The sequence below is a fragment of the Salarias fasciatus genome, chromosome 14, assembly GCF_902148845.1.
Source record: "Salarias fasciatus chromosome 14, fSalaFa1.1, whole genome shotgun sequence".
Classification (NCBI taxonomy): Eukaryota; Metazoa; Chordata; class Actinopteri; order Blenniiformes; family Blenniidae; genus Salarias; species Salarias fasciatus.
In genome coordinates this window covers 37671416-37685292 of record NC_043758.1, presented here as the reverse complement: position 1 = coordinate 37685292, position 13877 = coordinate 37671416, and the positions used below count along the sequence as shown (strand labels likewise).

At 49.3% G+C, this 13877-nt stretch overlaps 2 protein-coding genes across 2 annotated transcripts; one reads left to right on the top strand and one right to left on the bottom strand.

Annotated features, from left to right (window-relative positions):
• The first annotated feature begins 372 nt into the window (after nucleotides 1-372).
• On the top strand, nucleotides 373-6096 carry LOC115400078 (poly(A) polymerase type 3-like). The gene is made up of 18 exons (XM_030107729.1): nucleotides 373-563; nucleotides 675-741; nucleotides 894-900; nucleotides 994-1103; nucleotides 1210-1263; nucleotides 1352-1463; nucleotides 1587-1676; nucleotides 1841-1979; nucleotides 2113-2176; nucleotides 2306-2426; nucleotides 2588-2672; nucleotides 3093-3190; nucleotides 3313-3414; nucleotides 3502-3659; nucleotides 3812-3937; nucleotides 4028-4113; nucleotides 5079-5083; nucleotides 5912-6096. Exons 1-18 carry the CDS (start codon nucleotides 373-375, stop codon nucleotides 6094-6096), a joined length of 1800 nt encoding a protein of 599 aa, XP_029963589.1.
• A 1272-nt stretch (nucleotides 6097-7368) lies between these two features.
• Nucleotides 7369-8063, bottom strand: LOC115400077 (interleukin-17D-like). Its single transcript, XM_030107728.1, has 2 exons — nucleotides 7735-8063; nucleotides 7369-7690 (listed from the first exon to the last, which is right to left on the bottom strand). The coding sequence occupies exons 1-2, from the start codon at nucleotides 8061-8063 to the stop codon at nucleotides 7369-7371; spliced, it is 651 nt and encodes a 216-aa protein (XP_029963588.1).
• Nucleotides 8064-13877: the final 5814 nt, after the last annotated feature.

Here is a 13877-nt window from a genome sequence, read left to right as displayed (position 1 = left end):
ATGTGGTTTCTTTTACAAGGTTTATTTCAAAATGTGTGATTAAAATAAGACAGATTTAAGTAATGATTTATCAATTAATGACTCATTAGTCTGAGTTCACATTACTACAGCTTTTTAATGGTGATTAAAATAAAGAATAATGCATTTTGCTGTAAGACAGGAGACCAGGTAGAGTTTCTTTGTTCCCTAAAGTCAAACATTTGTACTTCATACTATCTCAAGCATTATAGCTGACAGAAGCTGTAGCTTGAGAGGAAAATCACAGTTAGAGGTTACATGACAATATCACATGATAATAGTGATATTAATTCTGAGTTCTGGTGAGAATGGGGGTCTCTGAAACTTGACTTAAACGTTCATATGGTTTTCAGGATGAGGAAGACTCAGCGGTTTGGTCCAAGACCACCTCCCAGGCCCCAGCCGCCAAACCGCGGGGTCTCCAGCACCATGGAGCCCAGCAGCAAGGCTCCACCCACAGAGAAAGACATCAGCCTGACCAAGAGTCTGGCGAGGTTCATGGCAGCTGCTGATGTCTATGAGGACCGCCTGACCACGATGACCAAGTAAGAAAAACACTTTTCAAGGGATTTTCTTTGATATATTGAAAAGCACAAAGTATTGACTGCATGGACCTTTGGTGAGCAAACGTTTGAAACGGTGTGTTTCATTTCCAGGAAGAAGGTGGCCGAGTCTCTGGGGTCCCTCTTCACTGAGTGGCTGGATGAGATGTGTGTCAAGATGGTAAGAAAATGTTGTTTGTGTTAAAATGAGCCCAGAAATGGAACAGAACTCTTGCTTCAGTGACAGCACTTTCTAATTGTAGTTTTTTTCAGAATGTGGAGGAATCCATCAGGCGCAGCGCTGGAGGCAAACTCATGCCCGTGGGCTCACAGCTTCTCGGTGCAGAGGTGAAAGGAATGGAGCTGATGCTTTTTCAACATTCAGCAGTGTTTCCTGAATCTGGCCTCATTTCAATGTGTGCTGTTTCCCCAGGCTCTGACATCGACGCCGTCTGCGTGGGACCCGGCTTCGTCCAGAGGCACCACTTCTTCTCCTCCTTCTGCCGCAAGCTGGCCGCAAATAAAGAGGTCACCGACATGCTGGTAAGTAGCGTCTTTCATGGCAGACGAGACATTCTGGACATGAAAAGCAGGTGTAAAAAGTGTTTTTTTTGTGAAAGAGTGACTAATTGAACCTTGTTGTGTTCAGGCCTTCGAAAAGGCGCATGTCCCGGTCATGAAGCTGACCTATAAAGGAGAGAAGGTAACTATCCAAACACCACCAGCACACTGTGGCAGTCACCTTTGTGTTTGTTCACACGTTCTCACTTCATTTGTTTTTGCTTCCGTAGATGGACTTAGTGTACGTCCAGTACCCGGAGGACAGCGTCCCGGAAACGGTGGACCTGATGGACGACGATCTGGTGAGGGGTCTGGATCCACGCTGTGTGCGGAGTTTGAACGGTGAGCATCAGAGTGCAGAGACAGAGCGCTCTCTGAAACACCCTGGACTGGTTCCCTGCTGGTCTCTGTTGACACCAGCTGGTTCTCAGTGTTATTAATGTCACTGTGTGTTTTTCCCTCCAGGCTACAGAGACAGCCAGCAGATCCTGAGGTGTGTTCCCAACAAGCACCTCTTCCGCACCACCTTGAGGGTCATCAAGGTCTGGGCCAAAAGTGAGTAAAGCCCACTCAGACCTCCCACAGCCAGCTGGGGACGGAGGAGACTGAACATCCTGAGCATCATGTCCTCCGTCCTCCTCACTGCCCGTCACATTCACACCCAGAATTCAATCTGACACCTTTGCTGCTGTTTAATCTTTGTTCTGCTTTTCCTCCAGAGCGTCAGATCTACTCCAACAGGCTGGGCTTCCTGGGCGGTATCTCATGGGCCATCTTGGTCGCCAGGGTTTGCCAGCTGTACCCCAACGCCACCGTGGCGGCTCTGGTGACCCACTTCTTCCGGCTCTACAGCACGTGGTGAGTTAATCCTCTGTTTCCTGTCACTGGAGGAAACCGCTGGAATGTGTAGAGATCGTAGCAGAGCTGAGTTTCCACTGCTTGCTGAAAGTAGCAGATGATAATCAGAGCCTCATTTGTTTGTGTGTTTCAGGGACTGGAACAACCCGGTGCGCCTGAGAAATGAGAACAGGGAGCTCCCTTCCTGGGATTCCCAGGTAAGAAACATGAGGTTTCTTTCTGTACAAACAGTCGATGCAAAAAGCAGCATCATGATCCAACAGGAAGAGGAATGCAACGCTTCTGTTGTTGAAACCATGATGATACATTCTACCCTGTGTTTTCAGGCTCCCTGGAGCGACCGCTTCCCCCTGATGCCCATAATGACCCCAGCGTTCCCCCAGCAGAACTCCACCTTTAACATGGCCAAGTCCAACATGGCCGTCATCACCCAGGAGTTTGTCCGAGGTATGAAGTCTCTTTTCTGCTCCGTGGTTGAATCGCATGTTGAATCAGATGATGAAGCTGATCAGACGCTGGTGACTCTGCTGCTACCAAACCTTCAGGGATGTGATTCTTGGAAGCCAGAGATGTCTTTTGTCCTAAAGCTGTTTCTCTCCCCTCCACAGGCTGGAGCATCACCGAGGATGTCTACAGCGGAAGAGCTGAGTGGGCCAGACTCTTCCAGATGGAGGACCTCGGGCAGAAGTACCAGTACGTATTGATGGCTGGAATGTCAGCCCAACACTCACATGTGCTCTTATTCTGAGTGGACAGCCCTTCAAGCTGTTCTTCTGGTTGGTGTCAGTGCCATGGACTAGAAGTGTCCACTTCTCTGAATAAGGCCAATGCTTTATGACTGTAGAATTCAAATATGACTCCTGTTGAGAAAACGTTTCTCTCTCTCTCCTTAAAAGCATTACGTTGAGTTGGACGCCTCGTACACGTCAGAGAGTCAGGCTCTCCGATGGTGAGTAAACCTAAAACAGTCTTCAAATCTTTGGCATGGCCAGGAACAGTAGAATCATGTTTCTGTGACTCGTCACTGGTTTTAATGTAGAAACAGAGCTGGATTCTGGTTTGCAGCTCCAGTGGTGTTGCGCTCTTTCTAAAGTTCTTGTCTCTTTTTGTCAGGGTGGGCTTGGTCGAGGCCAAAGTCCGGATTCTGGTGGGATATCTGGATAAGGACTGGCAGATCTCCCTGGTCCGTACCATCCCAGAGCCCTCTCCAGGTCCCCAGAATCTCCACAACAGGTAAGGATATGCCATTCTGAGGAAGACTCCATTCTTCTGTTGTGTTGTGTGTTGTTGTCTGGGCTCACAAGTGTTCTTGTCTTTTGTGTGTGGTTCACAGAGGAGAAGAGCACCAGGTGGAGGCTGGGACTGCTGCTCAACCAGGAAGTCCTGAGACGGCCGCTGGACATCACCGCTGTGCTGCACAGGTTCACTGAATATGGTCAGTATGTTTTGGATCAAGAAGAAATCAGTCTCTTTGACTTACTCTGAATGATTGTATTCACTTGTTGATGTGATGTTGTGGCAGTGTACATGTTCGCCAGGAAATGTGGCGACCTGGAAGACGGCATGACGCTCTCCGCCTCAGTGACCAGCAGGGGCCAGCAGGTGTGTCGTCCTGCAGCTCAGAAGAGAAGACTCAGCCAGGAATCTTGGAATGTGGCAAAGAAGGCCAAAGTGGACACGGTTTGTAGACCCATCTAGCATTTCCTGATGACTTGATATTTGAATGTTCTCATGTGGACATCCTGGATGTCTGGCTCTCCAGTCTGAACAGTAACAGTCTTGGTGCTGCTGTAACATGCCTGCTCCCTCACCTTGTCTCCTACAGCCTCCAGGCAGAGGCGCCAGAGCTGCTGTTCACCCCAGAGTCTGTCCTGGGGAGGGACCGTCTGGCTGTGTCTCCTCCACCAAGAGACCCCGGAGTCCTGAGCTTCAGGCACCGGCGGCCAAAATCCCCCGACGTGAGCCGGTAAGTTCAACTGGGACGGAAGGTGTGTTTGGCTCATATCGGAGATCTGACTGATTATTCTGTCTGGTATTTTTCTTTTCAGACACCTGATGTGGAGCGGCTGGACTCCAGGGAAAAGCCAGTCCAGCCCAGACGCATGAAGAGCGTCATCAAGCTGAGACGCCCCAGGTACCATACACACCCCTTCAGACCCTGATGCCACCATCATGCTACGTGGCAGATTTGTAAATCTTAAGTGTTGGCCTGAACACTGACTTCACTGTGTTTCTCTCATTGCAGTTTTAAGTGAGCGACTGAGCCTCCTGCTGGAGGGGGGGCGGCGGACTCCTCGGGGAGGAGGAGTCTGAGGAGCCTCTGCAGGTGAGGCCGAGGAGGAGACGGAGCCACGCTTCCTGTCTCAGTGAAGCTCCCAGGCTTCCTCCACTGCCAGTCAGGAAAGTGACCACAACCAGGGCCACAGATAGGATTTCTGAAATGGGGGACCAAGTGCTCAGCAAATTTTGGGCTTTAACAAATGCTGAAGCTGTTACTTTTGGCCTACGCGCCTATGGGAAAGAGGTTTTCACTAAAAAGCCCCTGGAGGGAATCGTATTTGAAATCAAGTAACCCTTTCCCACTGGCCAAAGAATAATAGGAAAAAGGCCGACCCAATGATTCAAACACACAAAACCTGCAATACAATAGAAAAGAAACAAAAATGAAGGGAGAAAGGAAAAAAAAAAAGAAAATGGACACAACAATAACAGAGATGTTAAACAATACAACCAAACAAAACAACAAACAATTACCACAGTGTAGATGTCAACAATAAACACACACAAAAAAACAAAAAAACAAAATTTGGCCTGGCAGCTTGACGTAGACCCGGGGTCACTCATCGGTCCAGTCCAGGAGAACAGCTGAGCCAAGCCGAAGCACGTAGAACCAGGATAAAATACTGGTGTGTAAAGTCAAGGCTAAAGAAAAAAACAAACAAAAAACAGCAGCTCTGGAAGGAGCAGCGGCCGGCGTTTATGGGCCGCACATCACGGCTCTAAGCCTGCAAATAACATTAAAATCAGTAATCTCCAGTGCAATATTGATGAGCATATACATATACATATTTGCGGAACCCTCCCTGTGTCCCTCCGCAGGAGCCGTACTTTGCTGCTACGTCATCAACATGCGACACTTCACGTGTTGGTCGCAAGTTGGTCGCTACTGAAGCTGCGTGAGTCCCGGGTTTGAGCTCAGGTAAATCGTGTGTTCTGCGGGATTTCTCTGGATTCCCTCCATCGGTGGAAGGTTCCGGTCCCTGAGCTCCTTCCGATCTCACTGATCTCGAACCGTCTGCGTTTGTTTCTGTGTTGAAATCCCACTTTGAAGTGACCGACCGTCTGAGTCCTCTGGTGGAAGGAAATCTGAGAGCCTGAACCAAACCGTCTGTTTTGTTTGAACTATTCAGTCTGGAGAGAGGACGCAGCGGGAGTCCTTCTCTTTAGTGTTTACACCTGACAGTTGTTTCGTGTTCGCAGCAGCGTTATTTTCTCCCTGTTAGAGAATCTTCACCTGCCTGCAGCTTGTTTCAGGAGAACATTGTTGAGTTGTCTGTGTTCTGATTCTCACAGACAAATCTTTCCAAATCCAAACTATTTCTCCTCTTACTTCTTATCCTGTCCATGATTTAAACACGTGCGTGTGTGTGTGTGTGTGTGTGTGTGTGTGTGTGTGTGTGTGCGTTCTCAGTGAATTTTTTTTTTTGTAAATTGCACATATCGAGATTATTCCAGGATTAGTAAGATATGCATAAATAAACCATTAATTGTTTTCTTGGTCAGTTTTCTTGATCAGTATTAGTTGGTTTTTGTGTTTCCTGTGACCAGAAATAAGCTACTCATTCAAAAGAGGACTAAATGAAGTCAGATCAGAGATGAAATAAAATAAATCGGATGTTATTGATGTGTTTCTGGATTCTGTCCTGCTCCAGCTCCAGCTCCAGACGCCATGAGCGACAGTGATGATGACGGCGTTCCCACCCTGTCTGCTCACACTCTGGCCGCCCTGCAGGAGTTTTACAGCGAGACCAGGACCGGTCTGGACCGCAGCGCCCAAACGTCAGACCAGTTCGCGGTGGGAGCGGTGGAGGAGGACTGGGTGAGTTCTCTGGATTGAAGGACATCGTTCTGGCGCTGGTGGAGACGAAGTGGACAGACACTGCAGCTGGAACCCACAGTAATGTTGATGAACTGGCCTGGGGTGGGTAGCCGCCCGTGTGGGCTGGTTCTCCCGGGTGGGTCATGGCCCTCCGCCTGTGTGGGGGGTTGGCTCCTGGGCTCTTGGGCCTCGGGCTCTCGGCCCCGCCCGCCCCGGGCGTCCGGCGCCCGGGGTGGACCGGCTCCTGCCGGTCGTGGCTCCGCGGGGCCCGGGCCCCGGGGCTGCCGGGGTCCCCGGCCGGGGCTTTCCTCTGCCCCGTTTCTGGACCGGAGCGGGGGCGTCTGCCTGGGGGGGAGGCTTGGATCCGGGCTCTGTGATGACCGCCGGCTGTCTGGGCTCTGAGGGCCTCTCTGGCCTGCTTCTGGCCTTCTCAGAGGTCAGAGGTCGTATATGCATGATCACTATCACCATCACTGTCACCATCATATTCACATGATCACGTTGATCTTTAATCACTCTTCACATACTGGGTTACCTTGTCTTCTTATGGTGGTTAGACTAATGGTGATTTGTAGCAGACCTCTCTTGATGCACGCCCCGAGTTTACTACTAGTTACGACTAGCTATATTCAAAAAAAAAAAAAAAAAAAAAAAAAAGGGTTTGTGGTGTCCTTGCATTTCCTTCCTCCCCTACACCTCCTTTTATTTTGTGGCCTGGTCTGTTCACTAATATGGTTCGGGGGAAAAAAAAAAAAAAAAAAAAAAAAATGTATGTATGGTTCTGTAATTTTCTTTGTTGGTTGTCGGCTCTGTTTTGGTGTTGTCTGGATTGGGGGTTTGGGATTGTTCTCGGTTGTGTGTGGTGCGTCGACAACACTGTTTTGTATTGTGACTTTGTACATAGGTTGTGCCCCCCCCCCCCCCCCCCCCCCCCCCCCCCCGTTCTCCCTCTCTTTATCTTTCTCTCTTTCTGTCCCTGCTCTCTGAGCGTTTCCGTCCCGGTCCTGTCCGGCAGCCATGCCGGATGCCAGCTTTAAATAAAGGCAACAGCAGGAGGAGACTCAGTCTCGTCCTGCTGCTAATATTAAAATCTGTTCAGACAGTAAAAGGCTACAATCATACAATATTGCATGCCCCAGCTGCCGAACAGGACAAGGGAAAAACCTCCAGTCTGTTTTTGGGCTGTGGAAGGAAACAAACAGGAACAACATGCCGATCCTCCAACCAGCATGTTGTATTCCAGTCCTTCACATCAGGAGAAGGCGGGCGGAGCGGCGCTGGAGCAGGGCTTCATACTTTCTTCCCCCCGGACAGAAGCCTCCCGGCCTTGAGCGGCGCCCGGTCCAGGCTCTGGTTGGCGGCCCGGCCGTCCCGGTCCTTCTCCAGCCGCAGCACGCAGGTGCACCCCACCGGGATGGAGACGTAGACCTCGGCGTAGGAGTGTCGGCCCCCGGCGCAGGAGCCGGTCCTCCTCAGGACGACGGAGGGAGCAAAGACCGGCGTGCTGCGGAGCCGCCGGCGGTCCTCACCGTGCGGCCCGGCCAGGCAGCCTTGGCACAGGCAGCAGGCCTCCGGGATGTAGCGAGGGTACCGGGCCGGGTCGTAGGAGATCCTGGAACCACACATTTATCCTCATCATAATCCTGAACTTCACACTTCTTCAGGCAGAGCGTCTGCAGACGAACCAGCCGGAGACTGGAGACCCATTTACGCGACGACGTTTCGTCTCGTGCGTCTCGTGTCGCCGTCGGGCAGGTCAGGTTGAGTTTGTCCCGCGGCTCCAGCTGCAGCGCGTGGTGAAAAGCGCTCATCACGCCCACCGAGAGGCGCCCAAACATCTGCTCCAGGATCTCCTCCGGCAGGTCCAGGCAGGACCAGGTCCTGGGGGCCTTCTTGCGGACGCGCACAGCTTCTGCCGGCAGGCTGTGCAGCATCAGAGCCACGTGCAGCAGCAGGAGGAGGAGGAGGGTGATCTGATGTGGCATTGCTGCGTCGCTGTGCCAAACTGCGCAATGTAGCGCACAGCGTTCAGTCTGTTCTCCTCTCAAAAGTCGCTGCAGAGAATAAAGTGTAACGGAGAATAATCCCGCTAGGTAGGGGAGAATGATGAGGGCCACCCTGAAAGGCTAAAGGAGCGCAAGATCTGGTCTTTACCCCTTAGTGCTAGAAACCCCTGTACCTACAACAGTAAGTATGTGGGTACCTCTTTGGGTTGGCCTCTGGTCTAGGAAAATTAATATCTAGGGCCTGACTAAAGCGGAGACCACTCTGTACCAAAGTTACACTGGCACGATACTCTTCTACCTTACTCCAAACCAGAAAAGGCGGGGCGCCCCCACTTCAGAGCGGCACAAGAATTCAAACAACTGAACGACTGGAACATTAACTAGGGATTTATTTAAGGACCCCAGTGAAATGATAAATTATCCTCACAGTTTGTCAGAATGCTCAGGAAGAGGGATAATATTATCAATAAAAAACCAACACAAGGTAAATAAAATGAATGAGAAGAGGGGTTTTAGAAACACCAAAGATCCCCAAGAAAAATATCTTCAAAAAATTACCGCCGGTAGTAGCTCATGAAACCCAGTATCTGTCTCACATCCTTCACAGTTTTAGGGGTTGGCCAGGTATCAAGAGCACCGACCTTCTCCCTGTCCACCTGGATTCCCTTGGCTGAAATCACATGGCCAAGAAACTTGACTTCTGGCCGCAAAAGGAAGCACTTTGAGGGCTTCAGCTTCAGTTCATGTTGCTGGAGCCGCTTGAACACTGCCTCCAGTCTTGCACAGTGGCTGTCAAAGTCCTGGGAGAAAACAATAATATCATCCAGGTAGACAAGAAGAGTGTCGAAACTCAGGTCTCCCAAGACCAACCCCATCAACTGCTGAAAACTGGCGGGGGCGTTGCACAACCCAAATGGCATCCTGGTCCACTCAAAAAGGCCAAATGGAGTTGTCACTGTGGTTTTCTCTTGGTCACTTTTCACTCATTGACACTTGGAAATAGCCTGCCGTCAAATCTAGTGTGGAGAAAAGTTGTGCACCGCCCAATGCATCCAGTGACTCTTCCACCCTTGGAAGTGGATATGCATCCTTGCATGTCACCTGGTTCAGCCTCCTGTAGTTGCAGCAGAAGCGTACCGTTCCGTCCTTCTTGATGACTATCACTGCAGGGGATGCCCAAGGACTGGAACTTTCTCTAAGTATTCCCTGACTGACCAGTTCATGCACATGTCTCTTGAATTCCTGAAAGACCTGTGGGGGAACCCTGCGGTGCCTCTGTTTAATGGGACCTGCGTCCCCGGTGGGGATACAATGGGAAACTGTGGTAGTGTATCCATAATCCCCCTCATGTTCAGAAAATACATCTCTGTGGACAGCCAGTAAATGGGAAAGTTGGCGGTACTGGGACTCAGTGAGGTCCTGGGTATTCGCTTGGACTGGGACGAGTAGCTCTCCTGGCCTATCCACTAACTGTTTAGCCTCAGGACAACTCAGCTGCTTGACAACAAGTCCCCCCTCCTTCTCTTCTACCTGGACCACTTCTTTTGGGAGCACCTCCTGTGGTCTACTCACAACCACTACCCTGGCCTGTGGCATTAGTTTTACAGCTGTCCCACTTGTATTCATGATCCTAACTGGAACCCTACTTCCTGAGGTCTTTGCAAGGGTGTTTGCTACCATGAGCCCTTTTGGGAAACCAGCCCTGGGTGCCGTCTCTACCAATACTTGGCATTCTACTTTGGGTGGGACCCCACAGCGGCCCTCTACCACTCTTTCACTCATAGGGGGAATGACAACTGGTTCTCTGCCTGCCACTTTAACAAACCCTATCTTGCCATTTGGACCTGTACACTGGGTTTCTTCCTTGATTTTTGCTATCAGCCTACGAATGTTGGCCTCTCCCTCATCTATGGTGTCCATCTGTATAGGGCTACCCTTGGCTGTAAAAAGGGCCTCAAGATCCTCAATGACATTCATCCCTACAATACCTGGGAGTCCATTGGACTTTTCTAGGTGAGGGTGAGCATCCGTCAATACAAAAATGCACTTTTTGCCAACTGGCCTCCTACACACTCTATCTAGGCTTTCCAGGGAGCCTAGTACCGGGATATCAAGCCCATTTGCCGCAGTGAGTTCAACCCAGTTGGCTGACATCATCTTTTGTGTCTCATAGGCTACGTTCACACTGCAGGGCTTAATGCTCAATTCGGATTTTTTTGTGAAATCCGATTTTTTTGCGAGTTCGTTCACATTTACAATAAAATGCGACTTGTATGTGATCTCCCGTCTGAACGGAATACCACCCAGAAGTGTCCCGCATGCGCAGAAGAGGAAATAATGACGTCACGCAGCAGCGCTTCAGTGTTTGCTGAACTCACAAACAACATATAGAATCTGTAGCTTTTCAAGCGTCAATGATTTATTTAAGAACTGGTCAAACACGCATTCCTACAATTAAACATTGAGCAACATTTGAGCGCAGCGCCTCTAATCAGCGCGCCGACCTCGTTCTGTCTGTGCGCGCGTGCGCGCGACAGAGAGAGAGAGAGAGAGCGAGAGAGAGAGAGCGCATGTTGATATTATTATTTTTTCTCTCCATTGTCCTGGCGCTGCAGAATTTAGCGAATGAGAAGGAAGAGAGCCAAGTTTTTGGCCATGACGTTTTGTGGGGCAGCGGCAGCAACAGAGAAACGCAGCCAGGAGAGGTGGGACAGTGATGTGAGAGGAGTTCAATAATTACTGAGTTCAATAATAATTTTCGGATGACAATAACCCCCTTAATGTAAGTCTGCGAGCGCCTTTTTTTTAACTCTCACGTAAGACACACGTCTTCGGCGCCCATATCGTGACGTGCAGGTCGGATAAATGCGACCTGGCCGTTCAGACTGAAGTCGCATGGCAAAAGATCCGATACGTATCGGATTTAGGACCACATATCCAAGTGGCCTGGGTCGCATTTGAAAAAATCGGATCTGTGTCGTTCAGACTGTCAGGAAAAGATCCGATACAGGTCGCATAGGGGCAAAAAAATCGGATTTGGGTCACTTCAGCCTGCAGTGTGAACGTAGCCAAAGTGTTTTCGAAAGTGGGACTCCGTGATGGCAGTGATGTTGGAGCCTGTCCCAAAGGCAAATGGTCTCAATCCCTCCAATCTTCAAATTTACTGTCCGGCACTTCCCAAAAGCACTTTTTTGAAGGCTATCATCCACTTCAGTTTCAACACACTCTGCCATTTGACTCCCTATTATTGGTGATTTAGGGCTTTTCCTGGTCCCATCAGGATTAATGGACCCTGTTGCCTGGTTTGAGGTTTCTTGAGTGGCAGCAGGGGCTGGCTTGTCTGCTTTTTTTGAGCAATAGCAGCTGGTGTGACCAGGCTCACCACAAGTATAGCAAAAGTACCTCCCCTCCTCATCCTTTAAGGGTGGTTTCTTAAAGGGCATGGTTCTCTGTCCCCTTCCTTTATCCTTGCTATGCAGCACTTGGCACAGCTCCTCCTGGCGTGCCGCTGTCTTTTTAATCTCCTCGTGAAGCATTTCCATTGTCAGCGATGGTGTTTTCTCCTCAGCTACAGCAGCATTTACAGCCCCCTTTACCCTGGATCTATTTTGAGCAGCCATCTCAGGCTGGCCCTCCTCTTCTTCGGACCAGGTGATTGCGGCTTGTAAGAGGTCAACAAATGCTAAATCTTTCTCGTCCTTAACCTGCCGCTTAATTTCCCTCCTCAGAGAACTGTCCTTCAGACCCAAGACCAACTGTTCTTTCAACACTGCTTTGGAATTTGAGACACGATCAGGTTCTCTCCTCATAATGTGCTCTAGCCTTTCCTGAAGGCCATAAGCATAAGACCTAATGGTCTCTCCTGGCAGCTGTTTTCTCTCATAGAATTCTTTGAGTCTTGTGCCAATTGGGACCTTATCCCCATAAGTTTGGAGGAGCACATCAAATATTTCTTCCACTGAATGCTTAGGCCCTGTTAGCATGAATTTAACTGTGGCCTTAGCTTCATCTTTTAAGTGCTGTTTGACAAGCTCTACTCTGTCTTCTTCGGGCACCTTCATGACCTGAAATGCAGATTTCATTGCAGAGACCCTCTCCTCTACAGATTCATCCCCACTCTTTGCTGGGTGACCACCAAAATCAGGGAGTTTGCGGTCTCGGTGAATGTAAACAGCGGCAGGGGCCTTTAAGGCTGCAGTCTGTTGATCAATAACTGCTTTGGCAAGCGAAAGAGCCTCTCTTTGCTCCTCCCTGGCCTGCTGTAGAGCACCTGCCTGTTCTGCGAGTCTTCTCTGCAACTCAGCAAAATCTTTTCTTAAATCTTCAAGCTCCGACATGTTGGACCCACCACCTGATAGTTTAGAGCAATGAAGTACTGTCCCCTTAAGCAGATATTGGGCTGTGTCCTGTTCGTGACGCCACTTTTGTAATGGAGAATAATCCGGCTAGGTAGGGGAGAACGATGAGGGCCACCCTGAAAGGCTAAAGGAGCGCAAGATCTGGTCTTTACCCCTTAGTGCTAGAAACCCCTGTACCTACAACAGTAAGTATGTGGATACCTCTTTGGTTTGGCCTCTGGTCTAGGAAAATTAATATCTAGGGCCTGACTAAAGCGGAGAATACTCTGGACCAAAGTTACACTGGCACGATACTCTTCTACCTTACTCCAAACCAGAAAAGGCGGGGCGCCCCCACTTCAGAGCAGCACAAGAATTCAGACAACTGAATGACTGGAACATTAACTAGGGATTTATTTAAGGACCCCAGTGAAATGATAAATTATCCTCACAGTTTGTCAGAATGCTCAGGAAGAGGGATAATATTATCAATAAAAAACCAACACAAGGTAAATAAAATGAATGAGAAGAGGGGGTTTAGAAACACCAAAGATCCCCAAGAAAAATATCTTCAAAAAATTACCTCAAAAACACCTTCAAAACAAAATACCCTCAAAAGAATACCTCGAGGTATTGACCATGTAATGCTTTAACGCCAAGTGGCTGAACTCCAGTAATTTTTACCCAGCTAGTGGGTTTTCCAGACAGAATCACACAATTGACAAATAAGATTTCACCAATCTCAAATACACAATAATAAATTCAACCCACTCAAAGGAGAAGATAAACAGTTAAGAATAAATGTTCACCACAAAACCTGTTAATTCAGATGTTTCAGTCACACAGTCCTCTTAACCAGAATAATTAATCTAAAGAAAGTCTCTTATAGATCCTTGGGGCTGATGAAAGAACAGCTGACTTTACTTGGTCCCGCTTGTTTTACAGTGCACTTGTTTTACAGTGCAATAGTTCCTCCGTCAGCTCCTGATATAGCGGTTCAAATAAGAAAGACAAAAATCTGGCGGATTCGTGCGCGCTTTACGCACACGTCTGAACATGAACCACACTGGCGCTCTGAGAGATCTGGTCCTGTCTTCATCCTCCCACCCGTCTCTTCATCCGCCCACCCCTCTCCTCATCCTCCCAGCTCCTGACGTGCGTGCGGGTCCACCCTGTTGGCACAGGCAGGGCTTGAAGACCTCCGGCACAGTGCCGGAAATCCAGCGTGGAGATATTTTGTTTTGTTTTGTTTTTTTCTTCGCTGTGACCAGTCATTAAGTGACAGTTCTAACTACCTGTGGTTCTCAATGTTCAGGAGTTTTAGCCAATCAGAGCGAGCTGGGTGGGTCTTAAGTGTTTCACACTTTGGACAAAGCATCTGATTGGTTTCTAGCAGTGCGCTCATCACTTCAGTGTCTTCTCTCGTATCGACGCAGCGCCTCCCTATCGAACTCAG

Coding starts and splice junctions, on each gene's coding strand:
- LOC115400078 (XM_030107729.1), top strand. CDS start 373: ATGAGGAAGACTCAGCGGTTTGGTCCAAGACCACCTCCCAGGCCCCAG. Junction 3,415..3,501: donor GCACAGGTTCACTGAATATG/GTCAGTATGTTT, acceptor ATGTTGTGGCAG/TGTACATGTTCGCCAGGAAA. Junction 3,660..3,811: donor AGAAGGCCAAAGTGGACACG/GTTTGTAGACCC, acceptor TACAGCCTCCAG/GCAGAGGCGCCAGAGCTGCT.
- LOC115400077 (XM_030107728.1), bottom strand. CDS start 8,063: ATGCCACATCAGATCACCCTCCTCCTCCTCCTGCTGCTGCACGTGGCT. Junction 7,691..7,734: donor CAGACGCTCTGCCTGAAGAA/GTGTGAAGTTCA, acceptor GTGTGGTTCCAG/GATCTCCTACGACCCGGCCC.